Source organism: Juglans regia, chromosome 7 (genome assembly GCF_001411555.2).
Source record: "Juglans regia cultivar Chandler chromosome 7, Walnut 2.0, whole genome shotgun sequence".
In the NCBI taxonomy this organism is placed as follows: domain Eukaryota; kingdom Viridiplantae; phylum Streptophyta; class Magnoliopsida; order Fagales; family Juglandaceae; genus Juglans; species Juglans regia.
This window is the reverse complement of record NC_049907.1, coordinates 37,799,989-37,820,289: the sequence shown is the minus strand read 5'-3', so window position 1 is coordinate 37,820,289 and position 20,301 is coordinate 37,799,989. Positions and strand designations below refer to the sequence as shown.

At 35.0% G+C, this 20,301-nt stretch overlaps 4 protein-coding genes across 5 annotated transcripts; 2 read left to right on the top strand and 2 right to left on the bottom strand.

Annotated features, from left to right (window-relative positions):
- Nucleotides 1-574: 574 nt before the first annotated feature.
- On the bottom strand, nucleotides 575-2,981 carry LOC108980433 (protein THYLAKOID ASSEMBLY 8-like, chloroplastic). Its single transcript, XM_018951358.2, has 3 exons — nucleotides 2,632-2,981; nucleotides 1,575-1,958; nucleotides 575-987 (listed from the first exon to the last, which is right to left on the bottom strand). Exons 1-3 carry the CDS (start codon nucleotides 2,947-2,949, stop codon nucleotides 958-960), a joined length of 732 nt encoding a protein of 243 aa, XP_018806903.1. The 5' UTR covers nucleotides 2,950-2,981; the 3' UTR covers nucleotides 575-957.
- Nucleotides 2,982-3,097: 116 nt separating this feature from the next.
- Nucleotides 3,098-3,862, top strand: LOC108980440. Its single transcript, XM_018951368.2, has one exon. The coding sequence runs from the start codon at nucleotides 3,122-3,124 to the stop codon at nucleotides 3,647-3,649; it is 528 nt and encodes a 175-aa protein (XP_018806913.1). The 5' UTR covers nucleotides 3,098-3,121; the 3' UTR covers nucleotides 3,650-3,862.
- Nucleotides 3,863-5,463: 1,601 nt separating this feature from the next.
- Nucleotides 5,464-10,787, bottom strand: LOC108980458 (peptidyl-prolyl cis-trans isomerase FKBP16-3, chloroplastic-like). 2 transcript variants are annotated; one of them, XM_018951390.2, is made up of 7 exons: nucleotides 10,680-10,787; nucleotides 10,136-10,419; nucleotides 8,707-8,790; nucleotides 7,882-7,931; nucleotides 6,820-6,868; nucleotides 6,107-6,181; nucleotides 5,464-5,719 (listed from the first exon to the last, which is right to left on the bottom strand). In XM_018951390.2, the coding sequence occupies exons 1-7, from the start codon at nucleotides 10,765-10,767 to the stop codon at nucleotides 5,600-5,602; spliced, it is 750 nt and encodes a 249-aa protein (XP_018806935.1). In that variant the 5' UTR covers nucleotides 10,768-10,787; the 3' UTR covers nucleotides 5,464-5,599. The 2 variants fall into 2 exon arrangements, with proteins under 2 accessions (XP_018806935.1, XP_035547520.1); XM_035691627.1 differs by lacking the exons at nucleotides 6,820-6,868; nucleotides 7,882-7,931.
- A 2,074-nt stretch (nucleotides 10,788-12,861) lies between these two features.
- Nucleotides 12,862-18,804, top strand: LOC108980447 (membrane-associated 30 kDa protein, chloroplastic-like). The gene is made up of 11 exons (XM_018951379.2): nucleotides 12,862-13,190; nucleotides 14,219-14,331; nucleotides 14,459-14,569; nucleotides 14,801-14,865; nucleotides 14,948-15,029; nucleotides 15,782-15,856; nucleotides 16,620-16,690; nucleotides 16,783-16,865; nucleotides 17,477-17,541; nucleotides 18,021-18,095; nucleotides 18,388-18,804. Exons 1-11 carry the CDS (start codon nucleotides 13,052-13,054, stop codon nucleotides 18,505-18,507), a joined length of 999 nt encoding a protein of 332 aa, XP_018806924.1. The 5' UTR covers nucleotides 12,862-13,051; the 3' UTR covers nucleotides 18,508-18,804.
- Nucleotides 18,805-20,301: the final 1,497 nt, after the last annotated feature.

Here is a 20,301-nt window from a genome sequence, read left to right as displayed (position 1 = left end):
GCTGTCAGAAGCGTTTTGATCTACCGGTGACTTTCACGAAAGAAGCTGTCACAGTTATAATGTGCGCTATCAGCCTATCAATTAGTAACTTCAAAAGAAAAAATAAAAATAAAAAACCGGCTCAGCCTTGTTCAAAACGTCGTAGGTTTTGTGGTAAATTCAATCCTACAGAGTAAATTCTAGTCTCGTGCACCGCATCCTCAAAAATTTCCCTACGCAAGACTAGTTAAATCGTAGACTTTTATTGGTCCCAAATGATTGTTTTCACTCATGATGTGTTGAATTTTGAGCCTTGAAAGGAGTGATATCCTAAGACCAAGGCCTTCACCACTTGGGCCAACCCCTTGTGGTAAATTACTACACACTATAGAGCAGTTTTAGGTTTTACTCTTTGTTTGGCCAAAAATTTTCATGGTTTCAGATGATCCTATCATTCGGGGAAGTATGAGAACATGCAGTGAAAAACCTAGATATCCTCGTATTCCTCTAGACATGTTCTGAGCAACTACATTTGACAGAATATAAGCTGACAAAAATTAACTTCCCATCTAACAATGTAGCCATAGAATCATAATACAGCATGAAAACATAATCCGGAGTTCCTTTAAATCAGAAGAGGCCTCAGAGATATCCAAAATGATCTATTGAATTACACTAAACTGTTATAACATGGCCAGCATATATCTAGAAACATTTACGGTATCCAGTTTTTCCTAATATGAAATGAAGAATCAAGATAGTCACATGGAAACCTACAAAGGCAGGTCCTAAAAATTCTGCAACTATCACATACTAACAACAGTGCCAAAACCATATTCTGTAGATCTCATCATCTCATCTCTGTTGACAAATGCTTAAACAAGCTACAGTTGAGCCTGGCTAAGTATGTTGCCTCATTCCAGTTATAACTACCAGAGTAAACCTGTCCAAGGTTTGCAGTCCAGGTACTGGCAATTATCACACAAGATCAAGTGATTGCCTCCTTCGCTGAAACAATACGAGGATCCCAAGTCAGCAACTAGATTGAAACAAGCTTGATGAACATAAAAATTTATGCATGGAACTTTAAAAGTGACACCATTCTACATCATTTGTTGTTCATTAGAATGGGGAATTTAAATATGTACGCAAGTGAATAGCCTTCGAAGTTGAAAGTATTTATCAGAACAAAATTGAAAGTCCGCGACGAACTACTTCATTAAAGTAATGGAGGTTTTTTTATGCAGCTATTAAAGGTAGTGAGATTAACAGAACACTGTCTAAGTCAGGAAACTGTTTATAAAATAATAAACTTGTTTTTTTTTTCTACCCTGCAAAGCTAAAAAAATGGTTATTGTCATGAATCACACAAATTGCTTATGCTTTCTGAAAATATCAATGTCTTTATAAAATGACAAGCGGTGAGAAAGTTTCTTCCCTTAATTTTTCCTGATAAAGACTTTTCTATATGTAACAGCAAGAAAACAGCTTCGTTTTCACTATATTAATGAGGGCACATAGGAAATCATGCCAAAGATCGTACTCGGATAAAAAAAAATAACAAGCACAAGTGCACAATGAGTATAAATCCTTACATATTTCTCAACTTCTTCAAGGAACTTCTCGGAATAATCAACAAATTCAGCACATTCCTTCTTTACCATTGCTGCAAGTTCTTGTTTTCCGGCCTTCTCAAGGTTCCTTATCAATATCATAAACGTTAGCCTATCCGGGGTACAACCTGATTCCTTCATTAATTCATATGTCTCCATGGCTTTTTCTATCATACCCACTCGTATGTATGCCCCAATCATCTCAGCAAAAGCCCTTGTGTTGGGTTGTAAGCCTTCTTTCTTCATTTCCGAAAAGAGCTCTTCAGCCATTTCAATCAATTTGTTCTTTCCCAGCAATAGAATCATGTCACAATATAACACCAGATCGGGTTTATACCACTCTTCCTTGCGCACAAATTGGAAGACCTAAAGCCTGATAGATATTCAGAAGAAGATACAAAATTCAAAAGAATAATATTCAACTTTATACCAAAATAGCGCAATTAAAATGATACACTTAATAGTAGAGCAAAACTTAGTACGACTGCTTTCTTGATTGGAGTCAGCATCTTGGAAACTGGTAAACTGAACGGTTGGACAGGAAGGATTAGGAACAGGCCAGCCAATTCCAAAAATCCCAATACATTTTCTTCATGGTGGGGTTAGTTCCAAATAATTAACAATCTGAAATATCATCCCTAAACTTTAATTCTAGCATAACTGAACGCTCCTTGTATCTCCCAAAAGGAAAATGAACAATGAACGGAAGCAAATTTACGTTTGAGGGACATTTGAACAACCCCAGTTAATTTTTAATATTTCTTGTTCACACAGAAATTTTACCGCATCCCAAAACAGCCTATAAATCAGTCATTCGAATTTTAACCATATAAATAAGGATCTGGCCCAACCATTTTCCATCTGAAATTTTATTAGGGTTTCCGCCATCAATCCCAATCTTCCAAATATCGATATCTACAAGACAAATAACGCATATATACGGTCGCAAACTTAGTGTATATAGCAGTACTCCAAGGGCCAATTCAAACTATGACACACTCAAAACACTTGTATATTAAACAAGGAGTAATATATATACCTTAAGAGCCAAGTCCAATTCATTTTGTCTTTGCAGCTCACCCAAGGCGTCCAACAAGTCCGCCTTCAAGAGCCTACTAACTCTACTATTAAGAACCCCCTCCAATCTGCCTGTGGACGATTTGGATAGCTTTAAGTAGTGGACTGCTTGAATGGCTTCCGAGGAGAGCACACTTTTCCTCCACAGAGGCTTTCTGGGTCCGCCCCTGAGGCCGCAGGTGACCACAGAAGAGCGTGGGTGGGGTTTGGGGAGGTTTTGGAGAAGACCCAGTTGAGGAAAGTGGAATTTGAGAGAGCCCATTATTAGGCTGAATTCCATCAAGCGGAAGGGATTGAGAGAGCGGGGAATGTGTATCCACACTCAGCTTTAAGATGTTGCTCTTTTGTGATCAAAGAAAAATATCGACGAGGGCAAATAAGTACTTTCATCGACCTTAAAACTACCTTATCAGCTGTGTTTCAGACTTTAGGCGGAGAGACAGAGAAGAGAGATGGGCATATCAGCCTCCAAGCGAGTCAAGGCTTCACTCTCAAACTCGCCCGAGTTCGACTCAGCATGCGACTCAGGCTACTCGCACTGCATCTCCCTGACCCAGCATGCTTTCCCTGGCGTCTTCTCCTACCAACTCGCCACTGCCTCCGACCACCTCCACCGCACCCTATCCACCCTCCGGCCCCACCCTCTCATCATGAAGTGGGTCCCCTCTCCACCATCTCAAGCCCAGGTCGACTCCGCCCTCCGAGCAGTGACTCGCCGGCGGCCCAACAGAGAGGATTTAACGGCTCAGCACGAGTCCCTTCTCGGGCCCGCCCGGTTCAAGGAATGGGCCGTTGAGCTGTTCACGGATGCCGTGGTGTCGAACGCGGGGAAAGCAGTTCTCTGCAGAGTTCCGATTGGAATAGTTGGGATTGCTGGAATCGGGGCGGTGACTCGGTCTGGAAAGGACCTGATTGGGACGGCAATCGGCGTGTACGCGCTTGGCATTGCGACTTCTGTTTATCTTAGTTTGTCAGGCTAGTGTAGTGTTTTTTCTTTCTTTTTTTCTATATTCGGGTTCGAGTAAATGTTATGTTGATGATACGTGGCATAATCCTAATCTGCCTGTAAGAACAGAATAATTATTAGCCGTCGGGTGGCAAGACTATCCAGAAATTGTAACTATGCACAGCAAATTTTTAACGAGAACATAAGCTGGTTCATGTATTATTGCTTGGTTAAACCAGTTTGCATAGGCAATGTTTTCTATTTTTTACGAAGTGTTTTGCACAGTTTATAGCAAGCTATATTGAATTGAATAATCAAATCTGGTGGACTGAAAAACCAGGCTTACATTACATTTGTTTCTAAAATGTCTTTTAAGGTTCCGAGTTGATCCAGTTCATTTGTCTCCTTGCCTTGTTCTTGGGAGCGTATAGACAGAATCAGAACAGTAGTTTCAACCAGTTATCAAACCAGTGGTTACGAGTAATTGTTACAAATTTCTTCACTTATTTGCTTGCTTATCATTATCATACCAGTACATGAAAATAGAAATTTTCAATGAATGGATGGCTTTTGGCATGATGCTCTCGGATCACAGACCAGACAGTATTACTTACATACTGATTTTACCATAATGATAAGCAAATAAATGAATAAATTTGTACATATCCTTGTTTCTTTATCAGGCCTGACATGAATTTGCTTTTTTGCTGGGATTCAGATTTTATAGTATACGAAACTGGAAATTCATAGTGGAGAGAAATGGTTCAGTTCAGTAAAGCCCATGTTGTGTCTCAGTTAGGAGTTGTAGTGGGTATACCACCCATCTGTAATAAGTTGGTGCCTATGGTTTAGGAGATGTAAGGCTTGAATTGAAGATAACTTGGAGACTGTGGAAAGTGTGTGTTTTCGAGTTAAAAGCTTACTTGCGGATCAAATGTTGAAGCTGTCCTCCTTCAGATCAGAAGAATAAGCAGTGCGGATATACACATATTACAGTAGTTTGGTATGGCTTCTATTCCCATTAAACCTCCTAATGTTATGGTTTTACAATGGTTAAGGCCAGCTTCAGGCCGTGGACAACTCACGTGCATGTGGCGGTGGAGGGTGGAATTGGCTGGTTTTGCTAATTATTATAGTCCAGGTACGAACATTGGGATAGGATTCGGCTACTGCCAAGTGGCTGATGCACTTGTACAAATGGGTGTCAAAGGTGTTCGTGAAGAGTTTATTACAGCACCAAAGGAAAAAATGATCTACTTCACGTACTGATAAATTAGTACTCACAGTTTAATGTTGTAAATGATCTAGTTTTTTATTGATTGATTGATTTTTTTTTTTTTTTTTTTATGTCGGGGAATCTCTCTAAGCAAGGTCCTTTGGACCCATCCTTATAGAGTAAATTCCGGTCTCGTGCACCGCACCCTCGGAATTGATTTTTGTTTTTGGTTTATAACTAGGTCGATTGTTTTTACACCTTGGTTTTGGATTTCTATTCTGTAACTCCAAGGTGTTGGAATGTAACCATTGGCTTTTAATAGAATGAAGTTCCATCCTCTTCTTTTAAAAAAAGAAGTAATACTGACTATAATGACACTAAACAATGAAATAAAATAAACTCCTCTTTTTTGGTATGAGTTGGGGAATCGTAGGACTTCTCTTTTTATGCCAATAATTCCTTCCATGTTCTGTTTCCTCGGCAGTTGGCTGCCAATGGAAGCAAAGAACTTGTATTTAGAGTTGGTTCATAATACAAAGAAAAGAGTCGAGCCATGGTCAAATTTTTAAATTTGTTTCGACTGCTGCCACCATACCATGCATTTGAGGCTTGGAATGAAGAATAAATACTGCTTTTGTACAGTGTGAAAAAGAAATTAATGAATTAATGGAAGTTTTACAGTGTTAGTACTGAAATCATGAACTTGTTTTGGATGCCAATAAAGGTCAAAAAAAGGGACAAGAAAAAAGAAGGGGACAAAGAATTCTGTTACTCTTCATCCACTTCAAGGCCTGGTATGTATTCCAAACTCACATCGAAGATGACTGGACTGTTTGGAGCCACTCTTGGCCTTCCTGGAGCTGAAGTGAGACCTTTTGGAAATGCCAACTAAATAAAGAGCAACAAACCCAATACATGTTAGAACCTTTCCACCAAAATTTTTCAGAACAGAAACTTGCAATTGGCTCTTGGGAAGACACATGGACAGAAAATGAAAATTTTGAATCTGCATTGCTGATTCAAGCCATAAAAAGAAAGGTAAATATGAATTCTAATGCCAATAGGCCTTGGCCTTCCATCCGTCCCCCAGGGACGGGTTCTGATCTAGGGTTCAATCCCCACAGCTGGGACTATATGTCCCTAAATTTCCTAGAAAGCAATAAAAAGAACATGAATTCAAACACCCCTTCGTGAACATTTTATCTTGCATAGGAGCATCAAAAGAATGAGGGAAAAGGAAATGTTGCAGCATCAAATATCAAGTGAAAAACATACTGATCCTGGGATGAAAATTCGACGCTTTCCTCCTGCTTTCATGCTCAGGATCCCTTCATCAAGTCCCTTGACCACCTGTTTAACCATTTAGATTATAATCAGTAAAGCTGTAGCAGAATTTACAGTGAGCACATGCATGAAACATTTGTCCATTTAAAGAGAGTAGTCTTCTTTCTAATTTTCTATAGCAATATGGATAAAGTAAGGATACCATTTAAGAGATACAGGCGTGTTGCTGTTTCCAGTTTAAAATTCTTCTATTTAACCAGGCCGGGTACAGCATGGCACATGATGGAACATGCTTATCACCATTACATGGATCTGTTTATGAATTTATTTATTTTGCTTCTTTATTCTTTCCTGTGAGATCATACAGGCATTACCCTCCTATGACTACTGACTGGAAAACCAGAAAGATGGAGAACCTCCTATATTTATTTATTTATTATTAAGTAAGGCAGAGAACCTTATTTAGACGTAACCAACTTAATGATGGTATACAAAAGCTTATAAGCAAGTTAACAGTTCAAAATTAGAAGTGTGCACAGAAAAATACCACAATTTCTTAGACTGAACTGAACAAAATGCAATGATTTTTTTATAGGAACTCGAGAGAAATGTTTTGAATTAATGAAATGCAATAAACTAACATTGATTCTTTTTCTTAGTGACCTGTAAATCACAAAGGATTAGGAACTGCTTCTAAAGCTCACCTGACCAGAGCCAACACGAAAAATGTAAATCTGACCTTTCTCCAATGAACTGCAGAGTTTAAAGGAAGATGTCTTAGAGAAGAAAGAAATTGTAAGTGTTTCTCAGACCCTGTGACATGCCAGTGCAGGACTTTACACAAAAATGGGTCCTAGGATTAGGCTGTCTAAAACGAACTAAGATTTAATGTGGGCCAAATTAATTTTTATATGTTGATTCATATAACTTTGATTGCATAACAATGTGTCAGATTTCAATTTTGTCCCTCGCTATTGATTGAATTAATTTAGCTCTTGATGTTTTGAAAATGGTTCAATTTGATCCTTGTCCTGTTTTGTCGTCACCATGCAAATAACGCATATTGTTGATATGAAATGTGATGTAAGGTCACAAAATGGCTCACAAAATTAGAGAAGAATGGTAGGAACATTGGTTTGGCAACAGAAGGGTGTAATGTGGCACTATCTTCTCTGATCTTGGGAGCTTTATTGTGGCCTAATATGCCATGTCAACATTGACACGAACATCTAAGAAAGAAACGTCTGTCATAGTACAATAATTACAGTTACCATAGTGACAATAAGATGGGTATTAAAGTTTTTATCCAGCACTAAATTGGCAAGATCATTATTTCCTGGATAAAAATTATAGCATAAAAAATTCTGAGAATTTTGAGAAAAAATTTTGAGGTGTCTTTGTGTTTTTGTTTGTGACAGGTGGAGTCCATTTGGAAAGAAAATGACAAGAGATGTGTATTTTTGGTGCTTGTGAAAGTGGTGAGGTCCACTAGTGATTAGATGAATTTTCCGGGAGATGGAAATATATTTGGGGGTTAAAACATGTTTGTGTTGAAAGTTGAAAGAAAATGGAAATGTTTTGATTGGCAAACAGAGTCTTAGAATCTGACACATAGGTCAGGGACCAATGCACATTTTGATCAAAACTCTATATTTAAGCCCATGTAAGACAAATATGACATGGCGGCCTAAGAACACATTCAAAGTCTGAGCCTAATTTAGAGATATAGAGCTTAATTACATTTTCCATGTAATCAATGTTCTTACCTGTCGAATATTTGTCCAGATGGAACCATGGCAACATAATTAGCAGCCACCTAACAATGATATCAACCAAATAAATGGTCATAACATGAAGTAAGAACTAAGTCTCAATATATTGGTACGAGGAGGAAGGTGAGGATATAGAAATATTTCCATGCTCATTTATATAACATAAGCAACTGTATACTTCAATGGACAGTTTAAAGAAGGTCCTTTCTTAGAAAAGCTTAATTAAGTCAGTAAAGTTTTTTAGTCATGCATACCAGCTCAATATGTTGATAGATAAAGTATGTGGAGTGAATGCTGATTCAATGAATAATGCGAAAATATGAAGCTATCTTTGACAGAGTAGGCAGGCCGACTTTGACGGGACACGGGAATCAAAAAAGGTTATTTGACTAGGGAATTTTGGATGAGAAATAAGAAGGGGGGAAACTGAGAGAAGGATCGTACTACCAAAGAAGCATCATCACCTACTCCTGCAGAAGCAATGACTGCTACAGTTGTTTGCCAATTCCTAAGTTACAGTTTGATGAATATGCTCCAAGTTTCGTAACCATATTGAAGGCATGGAATAGACCCATACTAAAGATGTCATTCACCAGTTGATTCTGAATATAGCTCAAATGCAACTTGAGAGAGTTAATCAGCAATGTAATTTGGAGAATCGTCCATAAATTAAATTTACTGGTACAAATTACTTTGCACAAGCTAGAAAGTCATCAATTGTTGACTCTTCCTATTGCTCCTTATGGATTCATATTTAGGTTCATCATCACATGCTGCAGGAATAAACTAATATGCAAGAGCCAGACTAAATTTGCCCACCTGAAATCCAACTGGTGGACTAGGGCCTGCACCAACTTTTATGTCCTTATACTGCAAACCAGACTCTGTAGTTACCATAGGTACCTTCATTCAAGAGTGAATCCAACATTGAGCATAAAATCATCAACAATAGAAGTCAATAGTCTATATTAATTCAAAACTAATTACATGCAGACTCACAATCACATATATTTTGTATATAATAGCAAATGTTTGAACCACAATGGCCTCACTGTAATAGTGGCCTTTATAATGTTAATCTGGGGCCACCATTTGCGCATTGATCACAATAACTGCCATGAAGTTGATTAAATGTTTCTCACACTCGAGATCGATCTCTTGGTTCAATCAATTACACTAGTGTGGATGGTTGGAAAACATTTAGGTTATAGACAAACAGAACTAGTTTACACCAAAATGATTGTGGTAGTGTAAGAAGGCTGGGGAGAACCTGCTGGAATTCATTTATTACTTAGGCATTATTCTTTCAGACCATCTAGCAATTATTCCAATGTAATTCCTGTAATATTGACTGGGTTTCAGTACAAAAACAAAGCTTCAGGATTCAATTGATGAATTTTATCACATCATGGTGACAATATGGATTTCATTTATGTGAAGAGAAAAGGTTGAATCGACATAATATGGAGCAAACATGGAGATCAGTACAAACAAAGAGTCTCATGCCGTAACAACTTGAATAGAGATCAATTATGTAATAAGCGAGGGCAAGATGTTGAAACAACATATAGTGTGAGAACTAAGCCTCAATGAGTAGGACTCTAGCCTCAGGATGCTTCAGAATGACTGTTAAGTATAATGCTGGAAAGTTGCAAGAAGAAAAAATAGATAAAAAAGTTTGAGTAATAAAAATTTTATTGAATGAGAGACAACCAATCGAAATGGTCCTAAAGAGAGATATGCAATATTTAGTGTAAATGTAGAGGAGAAATTTAGCTCTACATGAGAAGAGGCTCAAATGGACATAAGAGATTGAGCATGTTTTTAAGACTTCTCATTTACTGAAATCACACTTCGTTGCTGTACCTCAGGACATCAAGACATGTTATAAACATGTCTAGAATCAAGTTATTAACAGGCATTCAGTGCTACAGGCAAGGGTTATAAGCCCACAAAAGGTTGGACACTCCCAGTGAAAGAATAGCATATATAGCATATTACGAATTTATATAGTAGCATATGCAAGATAATCCTACAGCAGTGGCAGCTATGTTTTAACTTTCAACAGCTTAATTGTTATCTTCCTAAGTCATAGTACTGTCAGGGGCATGCTACAAAAAATAGTACAATGCAACCTGCTTCAGTGAGGAGGCATCTTTATACTGTACTAATTAGTAAGTAAGTAACATTTGAAGTGCTGAAAAGATATTCTTGCAGGCAGGTAAGGGGCCATGTAATCTCACCATACATTTTCAAGCTCTTTCTCACAAGTGTCATCGCAGAGTCTTGGCTTCTGCTCAGGGGGCAAGCCAGCGCCCTTGGCTTCAAATGAGTCTATAAAGAGGCTTGACAATCCAAAAGCCAGCCCAATTATATCCCTACGTTTAATTACATTGAACTCATCCCTCAATTCACTTGCCCTTGAAGCTTCAGCCTTAAGATCCAAAGTTGAGCATCTCACAACCAGACCGCGAACTTTATCACTGGAAATGGCTTGATGATTGGCAAACAGACTGTTGCCAAAAGCAGAACCTAATACAAATGGAATATCACGAAGATTTTAGGAGCAAGAGATCGCATTTGAAGTCATAGAAAAAGGAATGAATATTGAAACAAAAAAGTAACAGGAAATCTAGGTTTGCAATTTTTATAACATAAACGGAAGAAAGAAAAGAAAACAGAGTTTACCGTTTCTAAATCATGATCTGCACGTTGCTTTCAGAACTATGATTATGAGTAAGGGAACTTGGAAAATAGAATTAAAATGGAAAGAAACTAGAAGAGTGGATTACCAATTGGAAGCAACAGAGAAGCCATCCTCCTTGTGAAGCGAGGAGCTCGTAACCTTCGGAAACGGATAACGAAATCTTGGCGTGTCATATGTATATGTGTCTCTCTCTCTCTCTGTTATTCATCAAAATAAAAAATAAAAAATAAATCTCTCTCTGTGCTGGTTTGGCACTTCTACTGGTTCCACGTGGCAAGTACCTCGTGCTCTAGCCCCATCTCTAATATAAATGAATTTATAATTGAAGAATGATAGACTCACCGTTGGTGGCTCCCGTTAGATTTATTGTTGTTTTTTTTACAGTTATTTTTATATAATTTTTTAATAATTTTAAATATTTTAAAAAGATAAAAAAAAATTTATAATATTATTAAAAAATATTTTTTTAATTATGAAGTAAAAAAAATTATTTTTTTTATTTTACTTCGTGATTAAGAAAGTATTTTTAATAATTTTTTTTACTTCATGATTAAGAAAATGTTTTTTAATAATATTATAAATTTATTTTATTTTTTTTAAATATTTAAAAGTATTAAAAGTTTTTTTTATAAAAAATAACTATAAAAAAAACACATCAAAAAACACATATTAGAGATAGCGGTGGCTCTAACAGTAGTCTTTATAAATTAATGGGAGGAGACGTTAAGTGTAAATTAATATGTTACATTTATTTTATATAATTTGTATTTATTTAGAATTTATGTCGTTTAATCTATTGATTTATTATAATTATTGTTATATTATATTATAAAAATAAAAATAAAAATAGTTCAGTCATTTTCAAATTTTATGATTTAGATTAAACATGACATGAAATAATAATAATAATAATGACAAGATTAATATGTGATAATGTCGTGATAACATATTAAAGATATACATTTATGTTCTCTTAGCACATCGGATAATTTTTGGTCTCTTTTTTATTTTTATAAAAAGAGTAGGGTCTCGTTTGGATAAGTATTTGATCTCATCTCATCTCAATATTTAAATATTACTCAAATACAAACACACACTTTTTAATGTTTCTTTCATACTTTTTCATCTAATTATTATTAATCATTACAATTTTTTTAAAATTTCATATAAAATATAAAACGTAATTCGATCTTTTCAAATTTTAAAATAAAAATAATATTTTAATAATATTTTAATTTTATAATATTTTAATTTAACATTTTCTCTCTCTCCAAAATCTAACAAAAATCTTAATTCAAACTATTTTACTATTATTCACAAATTATCTTACTACTATTATAAATTACACTATCTCATCTCATCTGACTATCCAATTAAGGTCTAAGTCTTTGCTCACTCTCCTTTTATTTTCCACCTCTTTATTACTACAAAAGAAAAAAAAATACCAATTAAAGTTAAATCTAAAAGGCAAAGAATGATAGTTTAGACAAAAACCTACCAATAAGTTTTTCATAATTATATTTTGAAAAGAGGATGGCTATATAAAACTTACTTATATGGCTATGTCTTGAGTATTTGGGATTGATATTTCTCCTTAATTCAACCAGTGCATTCTCAAGCTTGCTATGCAAGGCATCCCTAAAGTAAGGTGGAAAAAATCTAGAGTGCACAGTTTTCACTTTCCTCCAAACTAAGAAAAATGTAACAAAGCATGATTAGAAACGCTTATTTGAAATATGGAGAGGCTTGTTTGTATTTTTAGAAGTAGGGTTGTAGGTATGATGAGTTTTCAAAATTAGATTGCGATTAGATAGTAAGGTGATCTCAAATATTTTGTAAATAATAATAATAAAATAATGATAGAATATTAAATAATAATAAATAATAATAAAAAATTATAAAAAATAATAATAAAATAATAAATAATAACGAAATACTTCACTAGCCAAATGTGCTGTATTAAGTTGATAATATTGATGGAGGGAGAGGAAATTTTGACTCCCACCTTAAGAAAGCAACTTTCACCTGTCTATAATAATAATAATAATAATAAAATGAATGATCTTTTTAATATATATTATTTTTAGATATTGGAAAGTTTAAAATTCCCAACCTTATTGTCTTTCATATGAAATATTATAGCAACTTGATCAGGGATGCACTCGAAAATGAAACAATCCTCCCCAAAAAATTAAATCAAAATAAAAATGAAAGAGATTGTCCATTTCGTTATCCAATTTGGGATGATAGAAGAAACCGACAGTTACTCCAACTTGTAATGACCCGGCCCCGGCCCCGGCCCGTTCAATACAGGTTTGGAAACCCCGAAAACTCAAAACCATTCACTGGAGAAAAGCGACCCCAATCAATATCTTCTTCTTCTTCTTCTTCTCTATTTATAAATTTTTGGAACCATTCCGTTTTTCCGCAACAAGTTTATTGATTTCGCAAGTAAAAATGTCCGCGAAAGTGCATATATTTACGGGATTAAACCTGGCCTCAGCGCCTGCTTCTTCGTTCCAGCCCTCTTCTTCGAGCTCTCACAGTCTATGCATGGTCAGGAAGCCCCTCACGACGTCGTTTTTTGGTCGTGGAGGTATGCGTCTCTTGCTAATAATACTCCGTGGATTAGTGGGTATCGCTTAGATTTTTTTTTTTTTAAAAAAAAAAATTCTTTTGGGTTCTTATCTGCGTTTCAACTTACACTCCGTTTGGTTACTTAAAAGAGAAAATAAAAGAAAATAACTTAATATTGAACTTATGCAATCCAAACAATTTCACTAGACTTCGTATGGTGGGGTTTTTTTATTGGCTTCAAATTAAGGAAAATATGCCATTAAAAAAATTTGAATTTACTTTTTCTTTCTCTATGCATTGCTGGGTAATGTGATAGTGCAGTAGTGAACTTTGGGAAAAAAAAAAATCTGGAATGAACCCACTATCTTTTCTTTGACAAGCATGTGGTGAATACTTGGAAAGGAACTCTCCCAAGTAAAGTTGCCTATTGCATTTGATGAATAAAATTATTACTTATAAAAAAAAAGAGAGTAAAGTTGCATCTCAAACTAATCCACAAACATAAAAAGTTCCTCAAGCAAAGAGTGAGTTTGGATTGTGACATATACAAGGAGATGATTACATTTAAAGTCTGATATTCTAAATAAATTGGATTTTCTCTTTTTTTAAATGGATGCTATTAAGGAGTTTCTTTGATAGACTGCTAATACTTGAAGGAACTTGTTAAATTAATTAGCATATTCATTTCTGTGGACAAGTGACTGATGAAGCCTAGAAAGAAGAAAAAAAAAAAAAATCCCAGAATCTCTTGCTCTTGTAATGAGTTGAAAGTTCCGAAGTGGAATGGAATTTCCTGTAGTGGTTAGTATGCTGGATTTCTATTGTTCGATATAATTTTATTTTCCATATTATGAGTTTGATTTCTTAATTGCAACACTTTGATTGAATCCCTGTCTGGAATTCCAAAATCTCTCTCTCTTTCTCTCCCCCACCCTCCCTTGGCAATTTCACTTGTATTTCTTATTTAAACCCTCAGGAGCACGCTGTTACCTATGTAAAAAAATCTCATTTGAACCCATAATTTGGGAAATATTTCTTCACTCACAGGAAAAGTTACAGGGATAAGAATTACTACTTTTAACCAATCCTGCAGTAGACAAAGGGGAGGTTCACTTGCTGCTGGTATGAACCTTTTTGACCGCTTTTCTAGGGTTGTCAAGGTGAGATTTCTGGAAGTGTTTGCATGCGTTCACGTTAAATAAATTATGTATGTTTATCATGAGAGGCTACTGACTGCTATTGGTTATATAAGCCATATGATATAATTTAGCGCTCTCCTAACTGCAGTCATATGCAAATGCAATTATAAGTTCCTTTGAAGATCCGGAGAAAATTCTAGAGCAAACAGTGATTGAAATGAATGATGACTTGACAAAGATGCGTCAGGCCACAGCTCAAGTAAGTATCAATTCCTTTCTTGCACTATTTTTTCATTCTTCTGGTACTAAGCAAACAGCAAACCAATTACAGTATTCAACCGCTTACTAAACATATCAGTGTCATGTTATACTCTTGGTAGACTTAAAAATCTTGTAATCCTGACCTATATTCGTTGTTGTTGTGTGACATTTACTTTTAAGCGCCCCCCCCAAGTTATAAGTTTTAAAATTGATTTTTTTTTGTGAGAAGGTATTGGCATCTCAAAAGCAGTTGGAAAACAAGTATAAGGCTGCACAAAAAGCTTCTGAAGATTGGTAATAGATGGGTGTATTATTATCTTGATTCCCTAAGTATAGTAGTAATGCATAATAATTGCGTGCCTTATGTTTAATACAGGTACCGCAAGGCTCAATTTGCTCTACAGAAAGGAGAAGAAGATCTTGCACGGGAAGCCCTAAAGAGGCGTAAATCTTATGCTGTAAATTATCATCTTAGTAAAAGATTTCATGCTAGGAGTTCAACTCTGTTTTTTTTTGGATTTACTATGAACATTCTAGCTGAATTTGAATGCTTAACTTGTAGAAACTGATTCGTGTTGAATTATTATTCATGTTGTTTCTTACTCATCCCAACAAAAGTTTCATATTGTTTCTTTGTTCATTTTTCTTACATTTCTGCTTTTGAAAAATAGTGCAATTTATTTTTACTGGGTTTACAGATTGCATAGATCCAGCCTATCCATTATAAGATCAAACTGGTGGCTGAAGTTCCTTTTCTTTGCAAAGAAATTATGAAAAATAAAATAGTTTAAAAAAAAAAAAAATAGAATGGTAAGATGCCAGAACATGGTTTACAATTGAAGATGATAATTGGGATCCGCTTAGGGAATGTGTGTCACCAAGTTAACTTGATTCTTGAGGGGTTAGGAAAATTAGAATACCAGATTTACATATTATACTGGAACAACAAATCATGATGTCTCTTTATTTTTCATGATTCTTATTTTCCATTGGATACTTCTACTATTTATATCAGGAAAAAAAAATTGTTACAGTAAGAGAATTACAGTTTGCAGATTTAACTGTTATTTGCTTTTGCTGTGCTAGTGCTAAAGGGTGCAACTGAATACTGAACTATCTAGGGATGCCTAGGAATCTGGACCATAAGTAACGCAACATTTTCTAAAGGATTTGGTCTACAAGATGATGACGATGCTTAAATTTTATGCAGGATAATGCTAACACTTTGAAAGCTCAACTTGATCAACAGAAAACTGTTGTTGAGAATCTTGTCTCTAATACACGGGTACATCAATATCTATTTTTCATTTGCCATTCTTATCCTTATAGGGTTGTTTTGATAGACATGTTCGATTGTCGATTAACATCACTGTTGTTTTGGCATTGATGATGTTACATTATAATTCATGCACATGTGAAGAAGCCATGTTTTGGTTTGTGTGGTAAAAAATTCAAGTAAAAAAGCATATCTTCATAATATAATTGCCAAGCAGATAGAAAGCATTTTTACTTGGATCTTCTTCTTCTTCTTTTTAATTTGATTTGAGAAGTTGGATTTTTTTTGTTGGTAGAATGCATTTAATTTGTTGTTATTTGTCAAAAAGGTATGTCCATTATAGGTACTATGGAATTTAATGTTGATGTTTGTTCTGATAAGTTGGATCTTTTTTTGTTTGTTAGGATGCATTATTTTGTCAAAAAATGGTATTGTTCCTTACATGTACTATGAATAACTGGGGAGAGGAGCTGTGATATATTTATCTTCAATCTTAGGTGACAATCGTACTTTGCAACAAATTTGAACTTTAAATGTAAGCAAGAAATTGGGCAGAACCAAGGCAATTAATTCTGCTTGTTAAAACAGGTTAAAATGCTAATTTTGATAGAATCAATTTTATTTTGTGTCCAGAGACTGGCAGATGAACTTTTCCATATGCTGGTTATATTTGCAACCTTAAGATATTCTGACTCTTCCCATGCTATTAACTATAACTAGTGTACATAAAGTATTTAATAAATTTGCATTCTATAAATTTTGTTTTATGTAGCTTTTGGAGAGTAAGATACAGGAAGCAAGATCAAAGAAAGATACTCTGAAAGCACGTGCTCAGTCCGCGAAGTTTGTCTTCCACCACCTGAATGCATCGCTATGTTCTTTTACCTATTTGTTGCCAACTTAATGATGTCAGTAATGGCTACTTTGGTGTTCAGGACTGCAAGCAAAGTGAGCGAGATGTTGGGGAACGTCAATACAAGCAATGCTCTTTCAGCTTTTGAAAAGATGGAAGAGAAAGGTGATGCATTTAGATGGTCAGAATTACTCTCAGAATTCACCTATTATACATTGAATAAAAAGCTACAATCCTGGATTTTCTGCATTTCAACCCTCCCTTTACCCCAGGGTGCTGCAGAAAGAGTTCATTCTGTATTCAGTTGGCCATTATCCTTTAGAAAAAATATGAAGTTAAGAAAACTTGAGAGAGAGAGAGAGAGAGAGAGGGAGAGAGAGTGCAATATAGGGTTGTTCTCGTGTGCATCTCACAGAACATGCTACCTTTGGCTAAAATTTGAAATGCAAAGAATTAATATATGATCAGTTGTGTTCTTTAAGAATGCACCACAGAACACTTGTTCAAACAGTGCCACTTTAGGTACATCTTAAGCTTTAAAGTACAGTTCACAATATTTCTTTCTTTCTTTTTTCTTTTCTTTTCTGTTTCTGGGATAAGTAAACAGGTTACAATATGGTTTTAATAACCCAAATATGTAACCCGGTCAGCTGTCAGTCTTTCCATATTATCTTAATTTTACTGGAATCTTGTTCCATAAAGAAGTAATCTTTGTATATCGTATTGATTCTATTTTTTTCCGATTTAAAATTTATTGATTCTTTTCATCTTGATAGTTTTGGCAATGGAATCCCAAGCGGAAGCTCTTGGTCAATTAACTACTGATGATCTTGAAGGGAAGGTAGTCTCCATTTCCCTTTCTCTTCGGTGCATTCCATATTTGTTTGATCAATGATTATCTGAGTGAAAAAACATCAGAGTAAGTTCCTGCATCTATTGTGAATTAATTTTTAGGTTCTTTATCAAGTCTAATCTGGAAACATGTAGTTAATTGTTAATGAGTAAAGCTCAGCACTCTATGTGGATATGCTTTAGAACATGTATATATACATGGATGTATGTTAAAACGCAAGTCTGAGTTTTAAAGTGGATCTGTGAATATTAAACCACGTTTTAGAGGGTATTGGACGTGCATGCATCTGTAGATTCCTTTGAGCATCTGAAATCAATTATCTAACATTTTGTTAATTCTAAAGCATGATACACTGCTAAAAATTCACCATCTGTTTCTCACACGGGATAATATTGTCTTCACCTGCATTTGATGGCTCCTTTAAAAAAATCATACTTAACCGTGCTTACATAATATTTATGTTGCAGTTTGCACTGTTAGAGGGCTCATCAGTTGATGACGATCTAGCAAACCTGAAGAAAGAACTGTCTGGTAGCTCAAAGGTATGCCTTATACTCTCCCTGTTATATGGGAGAAAGCACATGTTTTCAACTATTCAGCTAAGTTCTTGGTTGTCTCTTGCTTGAAATTAATCCATAAATTGATTTGATCTGCTCATTTTTAGTAGAACTATTTGGGTTGCAATTGTTTCCTTCATTTTTCGAGGCAATCAGACAAGGGCGGGTAGAAAGAAGGGAAAGAAAATCTCCTGTTGTAAAATGCCTGTGTTTCTTTTTAGTTTATGCCTTCTCAACAACCCTGGACTTTGCCTTGATTTTCTTCTTTTCCCGACAGAAAGGAGAGCTTCCACCAGGAAGAACTGTCACTACCAGCACAAACAAGGCATATCCGTACCGAGATGCTGATATTGAAATGGAACTTAATGAACTAAGGCAAAGGGCGAAGGATTTCTAGACTTTAAGATTTTGCCCATATTAACTTTCCTCTTTCAAGCTCAGCATTGACTTTTATTTTGCCAAAAGATTTAACTTTGTACAGCTAAAGGCCATACATATTAACATTGTATAGCTACAAGGCCAAGCTTAAATCAATTATAGTGATGTCTGGACGGCTATGCAATGGAACAGAGCTGCACGTTTATATGCGATAAAACACCATTGTTGTGTTCTAGATGTATGTAGGCTTATCATGAACATTATATGCAGCAGAACCCTTGTTTTTTGGATAATGTGTGCCATTTCCTATTTTACATAGTGGGACCTTGCAATGGAACCCTTGTTAACGTAGAAAGTTATATGTTGTCCAAACCAGGGTACAAACAATGAGACTGTCGGTATCTGCTGTGGCATGCATCTATTGGATTAACTTTGTAACTGGGACCTGCAACCCACTGAGTCAATTGTTGTGAGGGGTCGCAGTGAGAATGGCAGGCACGCGGCAGGGGGGGCCGTGTAAAAGAATGACTCAATACTGAATCAGCTAATTGACTAGAGAAATATCTGGTCTGTTTAAGATTTTGCAAAAGTCAAACACTTACGCCTCGTTTGAGTTTTAGTTCATTTAATCTCATTATAATTTTTTTAAATTTTTATATAAAATATAATAAATAATTTAAATTTTTTAAATTTTAAAACAATAATAATATTAAAAAATAATATTTTAATAATATTTTATTATACTATTCATAATTCATATCAACTCATCTCTGAATCTAAACGAAATTTTAAAAGACTTAATATGAGCTATTAGATTATAAAATTATTTTTATTATAAAGTAGATCTAACACTTCAAATCAAGCCATACAATAACATTAAATGAAATTGACAATCTATAATTTGAATAATCTAATTTAGTCATATAGTTGAACAGAATTTTTATTCATACATATTGAGAACTTGAAGACGATAAACAAGTGTAGTCCGGTATCATCTGGGTTGTTTCCTTTTAAACAATTTTCTCAGTTTTCGGCAGTCCAATATTCAAAAGCAAGAACAAGAACGAGTCAATTCAAAATTTCCAAGCTTTGGGATTTGATTATTATAATACCACATTGAATCGAATTTTATTTTCACTCTTTGTGAGACATATGACTTTTTTTCTTCTTTTTTTTGCACGTAATTAAATTCTTTCCCCTATATATAAATAATAATAAATTTGCTTAGATTGTCGTGCAATGGTTATCAAGAACTCGTACTTAATTAATTCAAATTAAAAAGGGGTTAGAAACATATTTTAAATTTAATTATTTTTAATCTAATAAATTGTGAGGGAAAAAATAGTAAATAAGATGAAAAAATTATATAAAAACACACGTGGAGATCAGACGCGCGCATTTGACTGTTTCCTACTCGTCTCCTCCCACCAACTTCGCTAACTAGCTTAGCTATATTACTATGGTATCGAGGACCTTAATTACAAACGTTGTAGACTCAACAAACCCAAACGTTTAAAAATCCGAATTAATTAAGCCAAAGCGCATGCATGCGATAAGATCATTATAGTGGGAAACGAAGGGACGTCGACGGTCATATTCGGTGGTTTTTCAAAACACATGCAATATTATTATCTACGTACGTACTAATTTTCTGGCGGACTCCATTCAAAAACAAGAACAAGACCAACTATCTAGTCCATTCAAATTTTCCCAACATTGGACTGAATTAATTAAGGATGTCAACCAAAATCAAATTTCAGTTTAAGAAATGCATGCATTTTTCATCTTAGACTATGTCATCACTACAAGAAAA

Coding starts and splice junctions, on each gene's coding strand:
- LOC108980433 (XM_018951358.2), bottom strand. CDS start 2,949: ATGGAATTCAGCCTAATAATGGGCTCTCTCAAATTCCACTTTCCTCAA. Junction 1,959..2,631: donor AATTGGACTTGGCTCTTAAG/GTATATATATTA, acceptor ATCAGGCTTTAG/GTCTTCCAATTTGTGCGCAA. Junction 988..1,574: donor TTGAAGAAGTTGAGAAATAT/GTAAGGATTTAT, acceptor GTATTGTTTCAG/CGAAGGAGGCAATCACTTGA.
- LOC108980440 (XM_018951368.2), top strand. CDS start 3,122: ATGGGCATATCAGCCTCCAAGCGAGTCAAGGCTTCACTCTCAAACTCG.
- LOC108980458 (XM_018951390.2), bottom strand. CDS start 10,767: ATGACACGCCAAGATTTCGTTATCCGTTTCCGAAGGTTACGAGCTCCT. Junction 6,182..6,819: donor TTCGTGTTGGCTCTGGTCAG/GTGAGCTTTAGA, acceptor ATGGTTAAACAG/GTGGTCAAGGGACTTGATGA. Junction 5,720..6,106: donor GAATTTTCATCCCAGGATCA/GTATGTTTTTCA, acceptor CTCTTTATTTAG/TTGGCATTTCCAAAAGGTCT.
- LOC108980447 (XM_018951379.2), top strand. CDS start 13,052: ATGTCCGCGAAAGTGCATATATTTACGGGATTAAACCTGGCCTCAGCG. Junction 14,866..14,947: donor CAAAAAGCTTCTGAAGATTG/GTAATAGATGGG, acceptor TGTTTAATACAG/GTACCGCAAGGCTCAATTTG. Junction 16,691..16,782: donor GCACGTGCTCAGTCCGCGAA/GTTTGTCTTCCA, acceptor TTTGGTGTTCAG/GACTGCAAGCAAAGTGAGCG.